Below are 20,172 nucleotides of genomic sequence, written 5' to 3'. Positions count from 1 at the left end.
ATATTTTTTCTGCCAAATATTACAGTGTAGCTATGTAGGTTTAAGATCATGCTCTTGTCTTTAATCTGCAGCCCGCTAGACGGTTGCTGGGAAGGTAGTGGCACTTGAGGAGAGCAATGGCATCTCCTATTCTTCCGTTGCTCTTATGTATTTATTTGAATACAGCTGTGCCAGTTACTCTTCATGTCTGCAGACGATGAATACTACCAAAGACAAGATGAAGGGAACCAAAGCACGGAACCATGAAAACTTTAATTTTGAACGACAGTGTAGACGTGCTCAGAAAGCAGAAAAGACCAGTCCAAACGCGTATCGTTAAACGAAGTTTTATCGAAAGGCTGTTTCTCGAATTAATGCGCGATTCATAGTCATGCCATGCGCCTCATTATGCGCACTCTGCAAACATAGAAATCCGCATGCTCGCTATGCACTAAAAACTGTAATGCTGAGCGCAGTGACCGAAAATGAGTTGACAGCATCCTAAATTTGTATTTAGAAATGTAAGATTCGCTGGTCACCAGCGGTTCATAGCGCACTCTACGCACCGTCATGCGGAACGCAGTTACCGAAAATGAGTTGACAGCATCCTAAATTTGTATTTAGAAGTGTAAGATTCGCTGGTCATCAGCGGTTCATAGCGCACTCTACGCACCGTCATGCGATACGCATTAACCGAAAATGAGTTGACAGTATCCTAAATTTGTATTTAGAGATGTAAGATTCGCTGGTCACCAGCGGTTCATAGCGCACTCTACGCACCGTCATGCGGAACGCAGTGACCGAAAATGAGTTGACAGAATCCTAAATATTTATTTGGAAATGTAAGATTAACTGGTCACCAGCGGTTCATAGCGCACTCTATGCACCGTCATGCGGAACGCATTGACCGAAAATGAGTTGACAGCATCCTAAATTTGTATTTAGAAATGTAAGATTCGCTGGTCACCAGCTGTTCATAGTGCACTCTACGCAGCGTCATGCGGAACGCAGTGACCGAAAATGAGTTGATAGCATCCTAAATTTGTATTTAGAAATGTAAGATTCGCTGGTCACCAGCGTTTCATAGCGCACTCTACGCACCGTCATGCGGAACGCAGTGACCGAAAATGAGTTGACAGCATCCTAAATTTGTATTTAGAAATGTAAGATTCGCTGGTCACCAGCGGTTCATAGCGCACTCTACGCACCGTCATGCGGAACGCAGTGACCGAATATGAGTTGACAGCATCCTAAATTTGTATTTAGAAATGTAAGATTCGCTGGTCACCAGCGGTTCATAGCGCACTCTACGCACCGTCATGCGGAACGCAGTGACCGAAAATGAGTTGACAGCATCCTAAATTTGTATTTGGAAATGTAGGATTCACTGGTCTCCAGCAGTTCATAGCGCACTCCACGCACTTGGCTGTATTTAAAGGAGTATCCTTTCAAGCAGTATTATCGTATACTACAACTATGCACCAACCTTCGAGCAAAAACAAACTCAACATCGTTTTTGTCAGTTTATTTGAAGGAGCAACAATGTTACGTTGTCGGGGAAAACAACGGCTCCTCCTGCAACAAAGAACTCAGTTTGTGCCTCGATTCAGGCAAATGCAAGCAAATCGGCAGTAAGCGAAGCGACTGACATTTTGTTTTGTCAGCTCCAATCTGTTTATGCTTCATATTTCAGCTAAACAAAAAATATGCACAAAAAGCCCCCCAGTCACCGAGAATAACTGGAATTCTCACCGTCACAGGAGCAGCGTATACGTAAGCAATACGCTTCGAAAGGTCGCGTTCCCGTGAATGCGAGCGCGCCGTTCGAGGTAATAATTGTGTCGCAAGGGCTTCACGGTATATGCCACCTGACTTCCAGGGAGTTTCTAAGTGGACGGCCTTCGCGCTGTCTCTGCGAGCATAGACGACGTCATCTCGACACGTTGTTCATCTAGTGGGCGCGTTGTTTGTCTTGCCAGGCCCGTGTACTGCGATGGTTTTACGACGCTTAGTGACATTACGGGCATCGGAACTGACACGACAGTGGGACAGATGAGCGGGGTCGTAAGAACATACGAGATTGTGGCTCTTCTTTTTTTTTTTTTTTTTTAATGGAGGTGTTGATTAGCGATGGAGATTGGCTTACCACACAAAGTAGGTAACGTTACATATAAAGTTATAGTCCGTGACATTCAACAGTTGCTCACTGAAAATTGCCTGTCAGTGACTAACGGGATGCAGCTCGTTCGTGTGCTCGGATGTGAGAACTCCATCGGCGTTTCGCTGAATCTGTGACTTGACTATATGAGGATGTCGTAATTATTTATACGGTAACTCGTGTGTGCAATGAAAAAAGAAAAAAAGAAAAGGCGTGACGTAAACAGGGCACCCTTTCTACGCCGTGAATTTTTCGTGTTTTTTCTTTCTTTTGGAAATTATGCCCAAAGCACGTCAACACTATTAATGCCCCCTTAAAGATGCACGGATGCAAGTGTGTTAGCAACTCAGTAGGGTTGCTTGCAGTGTATGCGAAAAAAGCACCGCTAGCGACACTGGTGGCATTGCACAGACTTGCAGTTATACTCAGTGATTTCTGCATGGAACGTGTCCCATTCCTCAACAATACTGGTATTGCTGTTAAGCGAAGCTACGGTAGCTGGCGTCCTCGAATGCAAGAAAGAGGTAACAGCTGCCGCATATGATGTGCGATTCACAGCGTTTGTTTACTAGATTTTTTTTTTTTTTGTGCCACCGGAAGAACCACCCATTAAATTGGGAGCTGCGCACTGAACCACTAAAAAGGAACGATTTCATGAGCTCGACTACAACGTCTTGCCGCGGCGCCCGATTGGTCAGTTTGCGCCTGTAACAACTCTGGACATTCAGACGCGCATGCGTTCGTTTTTGAAATCTGTTCCTCAGCAGCGGCTGACAATAGCTGCACCCTAATCGATACCAGCAGCAGGGCGCTCAAGGACTCTCGAGTCTTGAAGGAAACATGTTCCAGAAAGAGGGCGTCGCAGGAACCTCACTTTTGATCGTTGAGCAGCTCGAACGAGAGAGGCGCGACGTCGAAGAGACGTAACAAGAGTAATAACTCCTCTTCCTCCTCATCGTTCTCGTAGCGAATTGCAAAGCAGCCATATTCGAAGCATGGCACTTCAGTGCACACGCCCGACCACGAACTGGGGGCCGGGAGACGAGCGAAAGGGGATGTCGCGTTGCGCATAGCCCATTCCGCGGAACCGTTACCAGGCGGCTGGCGCTGCAGCGTCGGCATGCACCCCGTTTTCCTCCTCCCTTTCGTGCCGGGTCGAGTTGATGCGGTGCACAGGGGGTGAGCCGTGCCGGCTGAAAGTGGTTTCAAGGCCAAGGTTAGGCCTCCGCAACAGGTGTAGAGCAGAGGTGAAGGCAGGCAGACAGCCCGAGACAACCCTGATGGGAACCCCACGGTTGGTGTCACCCTCTCCACTGCTCTTCTTCTAAGCCATCCAACCTCCACCCCCCTTCGCTCCCGACTACCGAACGCGCCTGTCGCTCCTCGCATCTGAGGAGGCGCGCCGTCGGCACACCCGACATTTATCTCTTTCCCTCTCCCTCGACCAAGCTTCTCGCACTGAGGTGCTGCTGCTGCTATTCCGCGAGCCAGCACCTTATTCGCCCGTTGCTGCCGTAGCATAGAGCGCCACTGACTGGCCCTGGAGTTTCGTGCTTGTGCGTGACAGATACGAATACACGCTCCCTTCACCTTCATTTTACCCCTGTTCATCTTTTTACACTCCGGCGTCGCTGTTTCTCTGCTTCGGCTACCCGCTCCGGTGTTTCTCGGCTGGTTCTATCTCGAGCTCGACTGGCCAGCTGCCGGCTGATTGGTTCACCCCCTCGCTTTCAGACTTTCCTTCCCTTCACATCGGCAGGCCCCGCTTTTCTTTGGCCTCTTTGTTTCAGTTTGTTTCTTTATTCTCTGTAATTTCTCCCCCGTTGTTTTCTTTGTTTTTGCGCCCACCTTTATCGCCCCTCCCTTTCCTCGTCCACACTGGTTTTAAATTCCAGCCCGTTCGTTACTAGCAGTGCAGTTTCTGCCGCCGCGTGACTGCAAATTGCCAGTTTGGGAAAGCACAGGAGGAGGCGTGCATGGAAGCGCTCGCTCGCCCTTCTTTACAACAGAAGAACCCTTCTAGCGTGGCACTAGCTGATACATCTGTTGCTTGTTTCTACACGAATTCACTTGGCGTTCCACTTTTCTTTTGCTCGTTCTCTCGCGACGTACTCCAAGGTGAACCTCTGGCAGTAACGGCGTTTGCCTCGGCGCCACTCTTTGTAGTGGACTTGCTGGGAGTTGTGGCAGGATCCAGTGCGGAGCCAGCCGAGGCGACAAAAATAAAATATTTCGCAGTACTTTTTATGACTCTTAGCACCTAAAAGCAAGAGACGTGCTCCGTCTGTCTTCGAGAACAAGCCGGGCATTGGAGTTGTTCCGTGGGTCTGGCAGATGCTCCAGCTTGAAGTTCTGATGCCACAGAGCGCGCAAAACCAATCCCTTTTTTTTTATCTCCTCGTAAATTGTTATCGCAATCGGAAATAAACTAACGCTAGCGACGCTTTTTGGGGGCTGACGAGTAGGAATGGTTGGTTCATGGATAAACATGACGCAATCATACCGCTCTTGTATCGCTTCGAAAATGTATTCATTGGGACGCACGCCCATGCTGCGATCTTTTTTTCTCGACCTTAATTCTCGTGCTCTTCACCAAACGCGCAGGGACGGCCCGGAGTGGATCGACCGACGGCGAAGTCTCAACAACGTGTTCCTCAAGACTAAGACTGTGACGGACAACGTTCCTGTTTTTAATGACGTCATCACCGACCTTCTCGACCGGTGGCATGAGGCCCGCGACGACAGGGGCGTCTTACAGAACGTCGAGCGCGAACTCTACAACTGGTCCATCGAATGTACGTTAACACTCCTCTCTCGACGTACTATAGAATCGCGCAATCTTCTGACGCATGTCGCTTGTCTTTTATGAGAAAACGAGACAAGTGTTTTCCTATACCTAAAGCACGCCTATACGCCATTGGGAGGTGCATGTCTTCACTAAAGTTTTTCTGTGTTGACGCAACTGTAGACTTTTGATAGTGATTACTATGAAATTTCACTTGCAGCGACATACGCAGTTGTGAAAGTAGGTAAATGGAAAAAAACCGTTGGCTATGCGTGTCAAATACGAGCTTTGTCGAGAACGCTGCTTATTACGCGATAGAAAGTACCATTAGGAAACTTCCTTTACATATTGAGACTTTAGAATGCAATAAATACTTTTTTTTTTAGCAGATAAAACAACGAAAAATCTTTTCAGTGAGTGAAAGAAAAAGTGAGAAAAGTCTACGGGAAATTAGCCGTCCTCCTGTTACTCAGCCACTCTTTCCACCACTAGACACTAAACAGCAGCGACGTTTTCATTCAAAGTACATTTTCTGATGGTGATGTGCATGTTTCAATGCCCGCGCCGCGGGTAGCGCAGCTCTGACCGTTACCGTTCCTCATTGTCTCGCAGCATTGGGGGCCATGATATTCGGTCGACGGTTGGGCTGCATCGCTCACACCTCGAGCATGGACAACGTACACGAGTTCGTACATTGCGTGCAACAGATCTTCAACGAGTCTGCCAAGATGGCCATGTTCTCGCCGCGCCTCGCCTACCGGCTGCGGCTGCCCGTCTGGAGACGCTTCGTCCGCGCAGCCGGACGGGCCCTCGAGCTCGGTGAGTAGGCCACAACAGTGGCAAGACACGTACTTCATGAAAGCCGCTGAGCACAGTCTTCTTTGCGCTGTTTTAGGACGCAGTATGGCAGAGCATAGAGCAGAAGCCATGTCAAGCATCAACTAATGTGTCCATTCCTTCTTTCCTGACTGCATAGGGTTCGCAATTGGACTAAGGCAAAAGATGGCGCTGAATTCGGGGGCAGATGCGCGTAATCTGGTGGAGAGATAGTCAGGCAATTCAATACAATCGAGATACTTTAATGTCAAAATCAGGAAATTTTTTATATATGTTTATCCATATAAGATGGTCCTCATCGGAGCGAAGGCAGAGCGAGCACTGAACGGACTTTATCCTTCACCTTTTTCCACTTATTGGTCCCTCCATGGTTGCACGAAACAAGCTCGCGTCATGCTTCACTACTGCTGAAGCGTTAGAAGCAGCAGTTGGTAGTAAGTCCCAAATGTGAACATGTGTCGGACGAACACAACTTAACCAGCTCTGATCTTCAATTTCGCTGTCAAACCATGTCCTTAAGAAGTTGGTTCTTGGCGTACTTTCACTGCACGAATGTCCCCTAAAGCCCGAGAGGTCTACGTCAAACTGTTTAGCACCATACGAGGCTGTGCTCGGCCTGCTGTTCTTTGCCGATTTCTTCCCGCGTGGAGTGGCTCTTGAAAAGTCTGTTTACATTTTACGTGCAGCCCGAGACTATGTCGAAGAGAACGTGAATGCAATCGCCAAAGACCCGTCGTCTGCAGCTCAGCACAACCAAGGCATTCTAAGTCAACTCCTGCTCAACGAGAAAATCTCCGAGGAAGAACTCGTTCGCATCGTGACCGACCTCTTCCTGGCTGCAGCAGACACGGTCAGTTCCTTAATGCGATCACTTACCCAGCTCTTCAGTTTGTTAAACTGTCTACTATGCCGTAGTATATCAAAGCGCATATATAGTATATTATGTCAAGCTACGTGGTTAGGGCCACTGAACCACACTGCATAACACATAAAGGCAAGGATATGGAACAGTTTTCGCGAGGGCATAATTGAATTAAACGTTATTGTTGAACGCCACCATACATAAGCAATCTAATGCGTTCAGACTCACAGAAATATCCGAGACCCGTTTCCGAGAAGGGTAAGGCTCGTCGCAGGCTAGAAGGCAAGTGTGGTATTCTCAAATATAGTTCTTCAGTATGGTTTACACATACACACGCACACATATTCACCATGAATCCCTGGAGATCCCATGTCGCTAAAAGGCGAAAGTGACGATATCCTAGTTCCTTAATAAGGTACACACGCACACACAGGTATACGCTGCATCGTTGGAGACGCAATATGTCAGTTAGAATTAATTTGTGCTGTCTTTTCCCTCCTTGTTGTCCCGCAGACATCGCACGCCACGCAGTGGGCTCTGTACCTGCTGGCCAAGCATCCTGAACAACAGGATCGATTGCTGCATTCGGTGCGGAGCGTTGTACCCACTGGCCAAGCCATCACCGAGGAGTGCCTTACGCGGCTACCCTACGTCAAGGCGGTCATCCGGGAGGCATTACGGTAAGTCTTCGTTTAACAGAGCACAAGGTGCATTCAGGTTGCGTGTACAGGAGTTGATACGCGACCAGAAATAGCCCTAATCCTGCTGAAAGCATAGGGGTATCCACAGATGTTCTTGGCGACGTGCAAACGTCTACTTGGTTCTTTCGCTAGAAGAGATTACTGCACGGAGAGGGAGAAACTCTGCCCAGTCACTGTTGCACTTTAGCAGACGACTGACGCAGAATTTTTGCATGCGGTTCGCTGTTGAGTGCACCTGACTGAGATCACGTGCCCATCTATGCTTTCAGGTTGTACCCCGTGGCGCCGTTCCTGACGAGGATCCTGTCGGAAGACATTGTCCTCGACGGATACCACATTCCCGCAGGGGTAGGTGTCAGCTGAGATTGTGCTCGTCTCGTGTTTTTCCTCCGTCACACTATTTTTTTTTTCTTTTCGCTAAGAACTGTGCTTCTTTCTTCTCTTGCGCAAATCTCCTCTGTTTCTTCACCATCGTGCGGCGGATCTAGAAGCCACTGTAAGGCGTCTTTCCTGACTGCTTTTTTTTTTCCTTCGTTTTCCCCAACTTCCTCCTTTCTGCTCCAAACCGTCATAGACGTGCCGGCCACCTCAGAGTTCCTCGCTTGATGTATCTTCCACTCTTCTTATCGCAGCCGAGTTAGTACAATCTGCGTGGCCAGTGCCAGACACCGCTCGGTCTTTTCTTCGCAGTATCGGGTTCTCAGCGAAGTGAAAAATCTGCGCGCCTCCCGCGGAGCTGCTTGCGTTGCTTAGCTCTGCGATATTGCAGGCTCGCGTGTCGCCCTTGACGACTATACAGTGCGCAACAGGACGTCCCTGTTGCAGGGCAGATGGGCTTAGAGTAGGTAAGATGTTGGCTGGAATTGCAGTCTAGCGCAGCAGGGGCGTCGTTCATGCCAGTCGCGTCGTAGACAAGCAGATGTCTCAAAACTTCCACGCATATTTCCTCAGTGGATAAAGAAGTGCCAAGAAAATGTATTTGGCAGAAATTTCGCCTACTAATTCAATACGCTCAAAACGGTCACTGCCGCGCACTTGAACGCACTTGTCGAATTTGAATATCTACACATGCCACTCTAAATTGACTCATTTATGAAACGCAGTATAATAAGAAATAGCGCTTTAAGCATCGGCTCTGGGGCTGGGCAACTGTGAAAACTGTTTTTCAAGCTACACGGAGAAATCATTTTATTTGTGCCGGCACTGGGCTTGAACTGCTAATTTTTCCTGCCTTCTTTGGCGTAATAACACATAGAAAGCCACGGGTCGAGACTATTAATTGAAGGCATGATTCTTATTTTGGAGAGCTGATTGTTCAGCGTATTCCTAGAATGTCATTGCACGGCTGCCACGTTCACAAGATTTCCCCACCTCCCACCAGAACTGCGGTTCGCCACACGAGCCTTCTAGGCTTGCGAATCTCATGGCTTTCAGGCGGCTCTTCGTCCAGCTTCATCTTCTCTTTCATTATCCTCATCATTGTCACATATTTGAACCCTTTCGTGCCCTGAAATGCTCACTGATTCCGCAGATATTCATTATTCGGACGGGTGCCTAACCTTGTTCTCAACCAGCTATATTTCCCTCTCTGGTACAGAAACTGATCCTGATGTCCCTGTACACGACGGGGCGTGACGAGCGGCACTTCTCCGAGCCGCACGCCTTCAGGCCCGAGCGCTGGCTGCGAGACCGAGACCGCACAGGCCAGGTCAACTCGTGGGCCTGCCTACCGTTCGGCCTGGGAGCCCGCTCCTGCATTGGACGCCGAGTGGCTGAAGTCCAGATGCAGTTTCTCATCGCTCGGGTAAGTCTGCGCTTTGAAGCGCTTCTCAAAATTACTCTCTCTCTCCCTCGACAATTGTTGCACGTAGGCTTCGAATCGAAAGCGAATTACTGTGATTTCAACTTTTTCCTCAAAGATACGTTGGTACAGCGCGACTAATGGTGGTATCTGTTATAGTGTGGCATAACACTAACCGAAAACACATAGACATAAGTGAGGATCAGTTAGGAGCCAAGGGCCCAGTGAGGGCAAACATGGTCAAAGCTATGGATGCCGTGTTACAATATTACTTCTGTCGTCGTTTCTGTGCCCCCAAAAACGCGCAGATAAGATCATATCACACAGCCTATTCACATGGAAGCACAGCTCCAAATATGGCAAACTGGTTGTAGTAAATGAAAGAGCTTTCCATTTTCACCTTTTCTCGGCGTTCTGCAAACTGCGCTACTCTGTCTACAATGTATACAATTCTTTCTTTTATTTCCCTCTGTTTGTGCAGACTGTGCAGCAGTTCCAGCTGGCGCCGGGCACGGACAAGGACGTCCAAATCAAGATGCGGCTCATCACGACTCCCGAGGAGCCCATCTCACTGCGGATGACCCCTCGGTAGCATCCTCTCGTGACTACCGACGAAAACCGAGTGTGCCACGCAGCGTGGCTTCCCGAGTCCGTTACTCGGTGACGTCGTCCCTGCGCTACCGTCGGACTGAATGCCGGCGGCCCGTAGCGAGCGCTCTCTGACTACAAGACCTCGAAGCGCTCGGCGTATGGAAGGCAGAAGAATCACACGCATTCTTAGGTCTTGTCCTCATGCGGAACGGCGACGAGCACCGCCCAACTGCCAAAGACGAGGCGCCGTCCAGAGCACACAGCAGCTGGGACCACGCCCAAAGCTGCTCGCGAGGCACACGTCACTTCCGCTGGCCGGAAGTCTTCACCCGCACTCGTGCCTTGGCGCCGTGTCCTCGTGCCTCATGCTCGTCGAGCGTCGTGTCCTCGTGCCACAAGAGAGACGCGGACCTTTTTGGACTTTTGCCCGTTCGATGCTCAATGACCCTGTCGAAAGCCTGCGGTCTATTGCATTTGTTGCCTGTATTTAAGTGAGGAACAATCTGAGGCAGCAGTCTCCGTCTAACTACTTAAGACGTGTTTTTTATTCATATACAAGCAATGCTGTTCTTTGTGTTCACGTCCAGATATCACGGCGACGGCATGCTTTCTTTATTGCATCTAGCAACGTCAACTGCTCTGCAGGAAAGCTGAACTAAATACTACCAAATGAGCCGCTTCTTTACTTAAAGCCGTTCCTGTAGCACAGAAGCGACATCAAGCGCAGATAACTTTAAGAGTACTGCCCTTTACTATGCGGTTTAGCTTAAAGAAATGTATTGATGAATATCGGGCACTACTTTAATCTTGACCCTTGTTTAACTGCTTTTTGAGACGTGCACCAGTCACGAAAGAAGTGCCACCTCAAGGCGGCGTACTAAAACATTGACCAAACTCTCAGCTGATCCGCCAGGAGTTGACGTTGCCTGCTGAAGAACCCCTACACTGATGCATGACGACCGCCTTTGCGTTCATGTGCTATCAGACCTACTCGCGGCCACTGAATGCGGACCAAGCACTGCGTCTGAAGAAACTGACGTTGACGATAAGGGAAGTTGATGTATTTACCAGGCGATGTTTGCCCGTAGCTGCTTGGTTTGCAAACATTAGCAATTTTCAGTATCCTTGACATTGTAGTGTTACAAGATGACCATAGACTTGACACCTGTACAGATAAGCACTTCTTTTTAAGTTTACCGGTAACGAGTGCACTGTCGTGCTGCGTCTTCAAACCTTGAAATATGCAAAGCTAGTGCTCTAATTTTGAGCGAGTGTTAAAGCAAGCGCGCCTGATCATCGAGTATTGCCGCCGTTCGCGCCAATGTATTGTTTCAGTTGATATATGTACTTTTAACAGGTGGAAGCACTAGTCCGTTGGAGTTCGTTTGTGATGTCTTGTGAGCCAAGCTGTGAAGAATGTCTGGTGCTATACAACCCAAATAACGATCTAACCACGGCTGTCGCATATCACTCTGTTCCTTCCCCCCCCCCCCCCCTTTTTTTTTTCTGTACGTGTGCCTCACGTAACATCCACTAACGGCTCACTTGTTACGATCTCATGTGTGTCCTCTTTGGAAGGCCGACCAGCAATCTCGTAAGGGTGGTCACTGAAGCTTCATGGCACCGGTTCCTTACGTGCTCAAATTTCACGGCGATAAGAGAGCCCACTGCTGTCTGTTGACGCTTATATCGCTGAAACGTAGAAGACAAACAAAATAACATTAAACCTGTCGCGTTTTGTGGTGCCCTGATCTGCGATTAATTTGCAAGTTCCTGAATAGCATAAAAAGGGACCATACTGTCGTCCGCAGAGATGGTTAAGAAGGTCGTAGACGTCCGTGATTGGCCAAAACTCTCAAAGTATGTTTTTTTTTCTCATCCTGATGCAAGCTCCCAAACAGCAGCTAGAGCCGCCATCATGGCATATTTGGTGTTTCTTTATCGCTAGCACTAGCGTAGATAGTAGGATGACGTTTTCTGCAGGGAGGGGAGCGATATAGTATAGGGAAATGAACTTTTCGTCGAAAATTGGTCACTAACACACTATTGCGGAGAAAAAGCTGTTAATTTCTGCTGTAGCGTATACGCGCAGATAATACCAATCCGCTGTTGTTGCGTTCAGGGTCTTCTATGTGCTAATCGTGCATTAAGATGTATCTCAACAGCAGATCGGTAGCTTCTCTGACGTCGAGAAGCCTTGTACACGGCATCCACTTTGTTTACAATGAGCCCCCTGAGGGTTCTTCGATCGAAGTCCCGAACATAAAGCTGTTTGTTCTGTAGTGGACTCTGCTTTCTTGGGGTATCAATTAGGTTGGATAAAATAATGACACAATACCGGGATTCATGCGTGATGTTAAGCGCAAGAGGAGTATGTGCGTATGCAAGTTTTCCTCGAGCGAGGAACGAAAAGGCGCACAACTTAAGCAAACCGTTTGTTACTAGCTTACTAAACTGTATACTCATTCGCCCGACGTGTTCGACGATTTTGCGGGAGGCCTCTGTCCGTGTTGCTCTTTGTCAGTTTCTTTGTCGAATATTTATTTCCCGACCTTGGTGTGTACACTTGAGGAGTCTTGATCTCTACGGAGCGTTCTTGCGCTGACGTCTCTGTGTTCCTGTTTCGATGTGCCCTTGTTTACACAACCGTATCTTGCGTCGATCAAGCGTTCGCGTATCTCACTCTTTTACCCCTTTGGTTTACCCAGACGGAATGTTAATCGCTCATGAAAGAAAAAGCACCGTCGATGTGTGTTGGGCTTCGCGGTACTGATGAGTGTTGGAGGCTGCACAACTCAAGCAATGCGGACCCGTCTCGCTAAACTTTTTTTTTGTTTAATTTTGTTCTCATTCCAATGACATCGCTTGCCATACAGTGACCATCCCGACAATATCAAGCCTTTTCTCCCCTCCATCTTTGTTCTAACTAATCAAACAACACCGAAGAGTCACTGCTCATCCAATCATAACGCGTTACATCGTCACCGATTTTAACCAATTATGCCTTCGGAGTTTGCGCACACTCCTTTCTCTAACACTGCCCACCTCGTCGCACATCCTATTTATCTGCTCATCCTCATACTCATGAGTCATAAATTAAATAACTCGCGAGGACATGCAAACGTATTTTATTATATTTCTTTTTTTCTTTTTTTTTACTTTAGAAACGGACACTAAACTCAATTTGAGACACCTTTGTCTCTTACAAACCCACCGAGATAAATATCACGTGCTCAATCTTCACTTTTTTTTTCTGTTGAAACAGGCTGGTCGTCAGTATCGTGTTAAACTTGTAAGGCCTGCTGTAGATAATGTGTTTGTGGACAACTGGAAAGCTCTGACCCTTTTTACTTTTTATGCTCAATGTTGCTTCCTTCATGCATCTGTGTTGGGTCGGGTCGGCCATTTTGCCTTCAAACTCCTTGTTACGAATTATCTGGCCTCTGTACGGACACTATCTTGCCGCGCCAGTGTTTTTCACTTGATGCTTGACACGTGCAATCACTATTTTTTTCTAGTTTGTTCGTCTTATATTCGTGTGAAAGAGAGCACTGTGATTTTGTATAAACGAAATGCTTTCACCTGTGCTGTTACGGACGGCGCTGTAGCGCAGATGCGCCACCATATACGATGTGTACCCTTTATACGCTGCTGCATCAACAAAGGAATGCATTAAGGGAATGCACTAGCTGTATACGTGATGCACTTGCTGCCTTACGACCTGAACCCATGGAGCATGCAGAGCGCCTGTGTGCGTACACATATTTTTGTACAAGGAGCGGTGCACCGCAATGGTGTACTCTTATTGCGAGAAGAATAGTGATGCGGGGTTCCTCCTAACATGCCGATCGCACTTTCTTTTCCGACTCGAAGCGAACGAACGAAAATAAACAACCATGCATTTCTACGAGATCAAGTCTCTTTGTCTCTTCTATTCGGTGGCTATCGGATGCACCAAAAGAGCAGTTCTGACACAATGTCGGAACTTCTAGAAATACTGTTTGCATCCAATTAGCATTACTACATGGTGCTTAAATTCAAAGTTTGATGTCAACATTCAGTGTTTTTCGGTACATATATTTGCTCGTGCTTTGAGCAAGCTGCGTCAAGAAAATGGTGCTCGCGCCTTACTTACTTACGACCAGAGATCAGCAGTTCCTCGCCTCGTACTTGTGGGGCAAAAAAAATGTTAGGTGTCCCTGGGTTTTCAAGTTGCCTCAAACTTTTGGATTTGGTTCGTCACTCAGCTCGAATGTCATAATGGACCAAATGTACCAGTTGATGCTGCGTATCAATGTGGCTGATGTGCCGGGGTTTAATGGTGCTAATAGTACTCTGAAATCAGATTTTTCCTGTGAGCGCATTAGCTTGCCTAAAATGACAGTAATGGTATTTTTCTTTGAAGTGCATTGAAAGAACAAAAAAAAAGGAAAACGGGACAAGGAGAGTACCCTCAGGAAAGTGAGCTAAACAGACCGCATGCTGGGAAGCACATAAATCCATACAAAACATAAAGAATAAACAAATGAGGACATGCACTAGGCTCTACAGCTGCAGCCCGGAAAGCGAAGGACATCTTTGTCTTATCACAAATTTCACGGCTCAGCACATGGTCTTGCTGGCCGAATTTACATGGATGCTAAATATTGCTTCGGAGCACTTCGACTGTTCTAAGTTGAGTGAAACAGTTTCAGACATCTCTCCTTCGTCGGTCTTAGCAAATGAAGCGCTTGCTATGGTCTGGTTAGGAGCGACAGGAAAACAGAAATCAATATACCCAGAGAGCATACAATATCCTTTTACATCAATTTTCGCGTTATGTAGTCTAAGCAGCGCATACAAAATATTAGATAAAACCAAATATAGATCCAGTCATAGTCGGTGCAAGGTCTTCCCTACATAAAATAGTATAACATTGAGCTACAACACCTTCACGTAATAATGCAGACACATTATACGCACGTGATACCATACCCAGAAATTTGAACAAATTCCGGGAAAGAGTTCTTGAAAACAGTTGTTTTCGCGTTTTGTATAACTGCTCTAGAAAAATCAAAATACCTGCAGATCCTTTCTCGGCAGGCACCCGTTTGGGTTTCTTTTTCTGAGCGGAAAACAAATTGCAGCAGAAAAATGTTCTGCTGTGCTTCGGCAGCTTAGGCTATTCCCATCAATACATTTAAAAAGTTTTTACAGTATTCCAGAGTTAGTTGCCTCAGAAGTTTTAAAAAACGCAGCTCAATTGTTTTCTGTGGCTGTTATAACTACTCGGTGCGAATGCAAGAAAAACTTTAGTAGGAAATGTTTACTACGCGTAGGAACATTAAACCTTTCCCATTGCCGTATCAATGTCTGACAAAATCCCAATTTTCTTACAATTGCAAGGTACCCCAAATGCTGGACATTAACAATGCTCTTCACTGCTGTTTCTTTTTTTTTTTTCTGCTGTTCCAGGGACCTGCTATGTCACTTCCCTCTTGAGACGTCAAATTAACTTTATTTTTTCCCAAGCAGTAATTTTCTTCTTATTTATAAATTATTACCCGCCAAAGGTCTCATTGTGTCAGGTTTCGACCTTCTGCTAAGTAAAATGAATTCTTCGCCAAATCACTATTAGCTATCAGATCAGTGCTCGGCGCGCAATGGTCGAACTCAAACCGAAACCAAATAGAACTTTGGTGCGTAATAATTCGTAATATATTAATAATGATAATATATATATATATATATATATATATATATATATATATATATATATATATATATATATACACATATATATATATATATATATATATATATATATATATATATATATATATATATGTATGTGTGCGTGTGTGTGTGTGTGTGTGTGTGTGTGTGTGTGTGTGTGTGTGTGTGTGTGTGTGTGTGTGTGTGTGTGTGTGTGTGTGTGTGTGTGTGTGTGTGTGTGTGTGTGTGTGTGACGGGTTAAGAATAACGGACCTGCCGCAAACGGCAGACACTCGTTTGCTACCGACTTCTGTACCTGTTGAGCAGGCCGTCATTGCACCCGCCGCCGCTTCGGTGATGGATGATGGCTATTGTGACGCGCATCTTTCTCCCTTCCTCACATTCTTTATCGCTTCTGTCATTTCTCTTCTGTCCGCACGAGGCAGCGTTGGTCAGTAGTTTATTTACCTTCTTCCTACAGTCGCAACAACAGGAACCCTCGACTCACAGTGAGCCATGGATGCTAGATGCGATGATATTGCGCTTAGCGCTTCGTACCGATGCGAAATAAATCGAGTAAAGAAAGAGGTCTACCAAGCATAGCCATGCTGTAAAGCTTTCTCGGAATACCATGTTAAACTATGCTAAACCTCTGCTAATGTTTTTTTCTTGGTGCATAAAGAGGCAAAAAACTGGTAGGCTGTCTTTCCATTGAGCTATGGAAGTATGGAATGCATCGCATGAACAGCATGATGCGCATAAGACTAAGGTTTTGCACAATGACGGAATGCTATTTCACACCACCACACAGCATGAAGCTTTGGTGCGTGGAGGGAAGAAAACACTGGTAGACTTTCTTCTCAATGAGAGCTCTGGAAACATGGAATGCATGGCACTAACCGCATGACGCGTATAGGATAGTGATTTGGCACGATGACTGAATGCCATTTCATATCACCACATAGCATGTAGCTTTAGTGCATGGAGGAAGAAAAACTGGTACACTGTCTTCGCAGTGAGCTATGGAAGTATAGAATGCATGGCATGAACGGCATGATGCGCATAAGACTAAGGTTTTGCACAATGACGCAATGCTATTTCACACCACCACACAGCATGAAGCTTTGGTGCATGGAAGGAGAAAAAGTGGTAGACTGTCTTCTCATTGACAGCTCTGGAAACATGAAATGCATGGCACTAATTGCATGATGCGCACAGGACAGTGATTTGGCACAATGAATTAATGTCATTTCACACCACCACACATGCATGAAGCTTTGGTGCAGGGAGGGAGAAAAACTGGTAGACGATCTTCTCACTGAATGCTCTGGAAACATGGAATGCATGGCACTAACTGCATGACGCGTATAGGACAGTGGTTTGGCACAATGACTCAATGCCATTTCACCCCACCACACGGCATGAAGCTTTGGTGCATGGAGGAAAAAAACTGGTAGACTGCCTTCTCATTGAGAGCTCTAGAAACATGGAATGCATGGTACTAACTGCATGACGCGTATAGGACAGTGGTTTGGCACAATGACTGAATGCCATCTCACCCCACCACACAGCATGAAGCTTTGGTGCATGGAGGGAGAAAAACCTGGTAGGCTGTCTTCCCACTGAGCTATGAAAGTATTGAATGCATGGCATGAACGGCATGAACGTCATGAACGGCATGAACGGCATGATGCGCATAAGACTAAGGTTTTGCACAATGGCGGAATGCTTTTTCACACCACCAAACAGCATGAGGCTTTAGTGCGTGGAGGGACGAAAAAACTGGTAGAGTGTCTTCACATTGAGAGCTCTGGAAACATAAAATGAATGGCACTAACTGCATGATGCGTATAGGTCAGTGGTTTGGCACAATGACTGAATGTCATTTCACCCCACCACACAAGCATAAAGCTTTGGTGCAGGGAGGGAGAAAAAACTGGTAGGCTGTCTTCCCATTGAGCTATGGAAGTATGGCATGAACGGCATGATGCGCATAAGACTAAGGTTTCGCACAATGACGGAATGCCATTTCACCCCACCACATAGCATGAAGCTTTGGTGCATGGATGGAGAAAAAATGGTAGACTGTCTTCGCATTGAGAGCTCTGAAAACATGGAATACATGGTACGTACTAACTTCCATGACGCGTATAGGACAGTGGTTTGGCACAATGACTGAATGTCATTTCATATCACCACACAGCATGTAGCTTTGGTGCATGGATGGAGAAAAAATGGTACACTGTCTTCTCACTGAGAGCTCTGCAAACATGGAATGCATGGTACGTACTAAACTCCATGATGCGTATAGAACAGTGGTTTGGCACAATGACTGAACGGCATTTCATATCACCACACAGCATGTAGCTTTGGTGCATGGATGGACAAAAAAATGGTAGACTGTCTTCTTACTGAGGGCTCTGGAAACATGGAATGCATGGTACTAACTGCATGCCGCGTATAGACAGTGGTTTGGCACAATGACTGAATGCCATTTCACCCCACCCCACCACACAGCATGAAGCTTTGGAGCATGGAGGGAGAAAAAACTAGTAGACTTTCTTCTCACTGAGAGCTCTAGAAGCATGGAATGCTTGACACAAACGTCATGACATGTATAGGACAGCGGTTTACCATGATGACAGAATGCCATTTCAGCCCACAACAGATTATAAAGTTAATGATTCGTGGTGTGGTGAAATGGCACCTCACGGGATGAAGTTCATGCCATGTGGTGAGCTGAAATGGCATTCCCTAATGTGCCAAACCTCTGCCCTATAGGCATCATGCCATTTGTGCCATGTATTCCACGTCAATGAGAAGACAGCCTATCAGTTTTTGTCCCTCCATGCACGAAAAAAATATAGCCGCTGCATATTGATCATAGAATTTTATCGCGCAGTCATCTCACTTGACGAAAATAATAGAATCATTCACAAATAAAAAAATCTCAACTAAACGTGTTTAGATCGCAGGATTTACATCTGGGAGTTATTGCGTCCACGAGTATGAAATGGTTTAGAGACCTCGATCGCCCTTCGCACGAAAATGTTTCAAACTTGATACGTCCAGATGGCTCTTGGACATCCACATAACTTTTCCAGGCAACCTCGAAAAGCAAGCAAAACGTGCAAGGGTGAAATTCCTTTAGAGCTTAAGCTCTATTATACTACAGGGGTACGAACTGGGAAATTGACTGCCTGTCCTGCTTTGGCATTCAAGCCAGGTAGAAGTCAAAACGGACTTAGTCTCCGTAGCAGTCGACTAAGCCAAGTGTGCTGCCTGTGTGCATCGCTGTATGCTTAGTGTACATGCTCCAAACTGTGCCAACACGTCCAAGTATATAGTGTGACATGATAAACTGTGAACGAAATTCCGACCAAGATCCACGCAGGACGAAGTGTTGATAGAGCAGTGTTAATAACAAAATTAGAGAAATCTGCTTGCATTTATTCAAAAATAAACTGATTTGCAAGTCGCAACATCTATAACTTACGACGTAAAAATCATTTCGAAGGGTAGGATGATCACTAGAAAATTTTTATTCACTGGCAGTTTATGCAGTCACCGTTAAAATGTAGGATACTCGGTGGTGTCAGTAGGTAAGCATTTAAGACAGAGCAGAGCATCAAGCAGTCTGTGGTGAGGAACAGGTGACATCAGAACGGAATTTGCAACGCTTTTTTGATTGTGCGACTCGTAGACTGAGCGGTTAGTAAATGTCGGCCACCGCATGGGCCCTATTTCGTTTTCGTTCATTAGAATGACCGAAGCCTGAGACGAGCTCTGGAGGAGCTATCAGGGTGCGCCTGAGGGTAAACATGCGACGTGCAAAAAATGCCACGCTTAGCACAGCGTAAACACGTGGGTAACCCAGTCTCGCGATGTGAGTGTCAGACTGTCGATTTAGCGTCACTGATATCGCTCTGTAGAAGAAGCCCTTTCTGCTGCTCTCGGCGGAGATACATGAGCGGCTTGGACAACGCGGCGCTTCCAAGGGTGAGCGAATTGCGGAACCACCCGCGTGAGCTGCAATGTTTCCCCATCGGCGTTGGAAACCCGCGTATAACGCTTGAGGCGTGTGGAGACAGATAAGACGGTGCTCAGCAGAGGGTTTAATTTCTATACTTTACAGTGATTCCTCAAGAGCTGTCACATTGGAGGATTTGTAGAGTTCGTTTTTCGTATAAAAAAACGTAACGCAGCGTTCCGTGGAGCCAAGAGAGAAAATACTGTGGAGTCCTTGCTGCCGTATCAGCCCTTTTCTAATCACTTATTTATCTATCCCTTAATTTGTACCTATATTGCACGCGTACTCATTAGCATATATGCCAAAGCTACTAAATTATTTGAAATACCACTTGACAGAGATAAAAAGCCTCGCTTTAATGAAGCCTTGCTAACGTGCCTAGGATTAGTGCGTAAGACTCGGAATCCAAAGGTATCGGAGAGCTTGGTTCCTTCTGAAAAGGTGCTGCTCGAGTTGGTAGCACTTGCCAACTTGGCCACGTCATGTGGTCTCATGACGCTGTATACAACTCAACGAATCTGTGCCCGGTCATGTCATCTGCCAACTGCCACCTGTCAGAGGCGTGCCATTGATTTTTCGCTCACAACCCAGTCATCGACAATGCCGACGCCAGACTTCTTGCAGAACGAGACTTTTAACACTGCCGTGTACTTTAAAAAGAGAGATAGAGGGTAGCCTAGACGACATGCCAATAAACTCACATTTGCTTGAATGGGATATAGACGCACTTCCTT

General features: G+C 46.6%; 1 protein-coding gene across 1 annotated transcript in view; it reads left to right on the top strand.

The window, feature by feature from the left end:
- Window positions 1–13,619, top strand: part of LOC146197277 (cytochrome P450 315a1, mitochondrial-like) — a 77,971-nt gene extending 64,352 nt beyond the window's left edge. Inside the window, exons 3-9 of the mRNA XM_084599082.1 lie at window positions 4,742–4,932; window positions 5,535–5,741; window positions 6,446–6,609; window positions 7,135–7,301; window positions 7,592–7,670; window positions 8,920–9,126; window positions 9,605–13,619. Of these exons, the coding sequence (XP_084455208.1) occupies window positions 4,742–4,932; window positions 5,535–5,741; window positions 6,446–6,609; window positions 7,135–7,301; window positions 7,592–7,670; window positions 8,920–9,126; window positions 9,605–9,715 (1,126 nt within the window). The 3' untranslated portion in view covers window positions 9,716–13,619. The remainder of the gene's footprint in view (window positions 1–4,741; window positions 4,933–5,534; window positions 5,742–6,445; window positions 6,610–7,134; window positions 7,302–7,591; window positions 7,671–8,919; window positions 9,127–9,604) is intronic.
- The last annotated feature ends 6,553 nt before the right edge of the window (window positions 13,620–20,172 follow it).

The sequence above is a fragment of the Amblyomma maculatum genome, chromosome 3 (assembly GCF_055883805.1).
Source record: "Amblyomma maculatum isolate TAMU_Amacu chromosome 3, ASM5588380v1, whole genome shotgun sequence".
Lineage (NCBI taxonomy): Eukaryota > Metazoa > Arthropoda > Arachnida > Ixodida > Ixodidae > Amblyomma > Amblyomma maculatum.
Note: the sequence above shows the minus strand (reverse complement) of the source record. Positions and strands in the feature narration are given on the sequence as shown.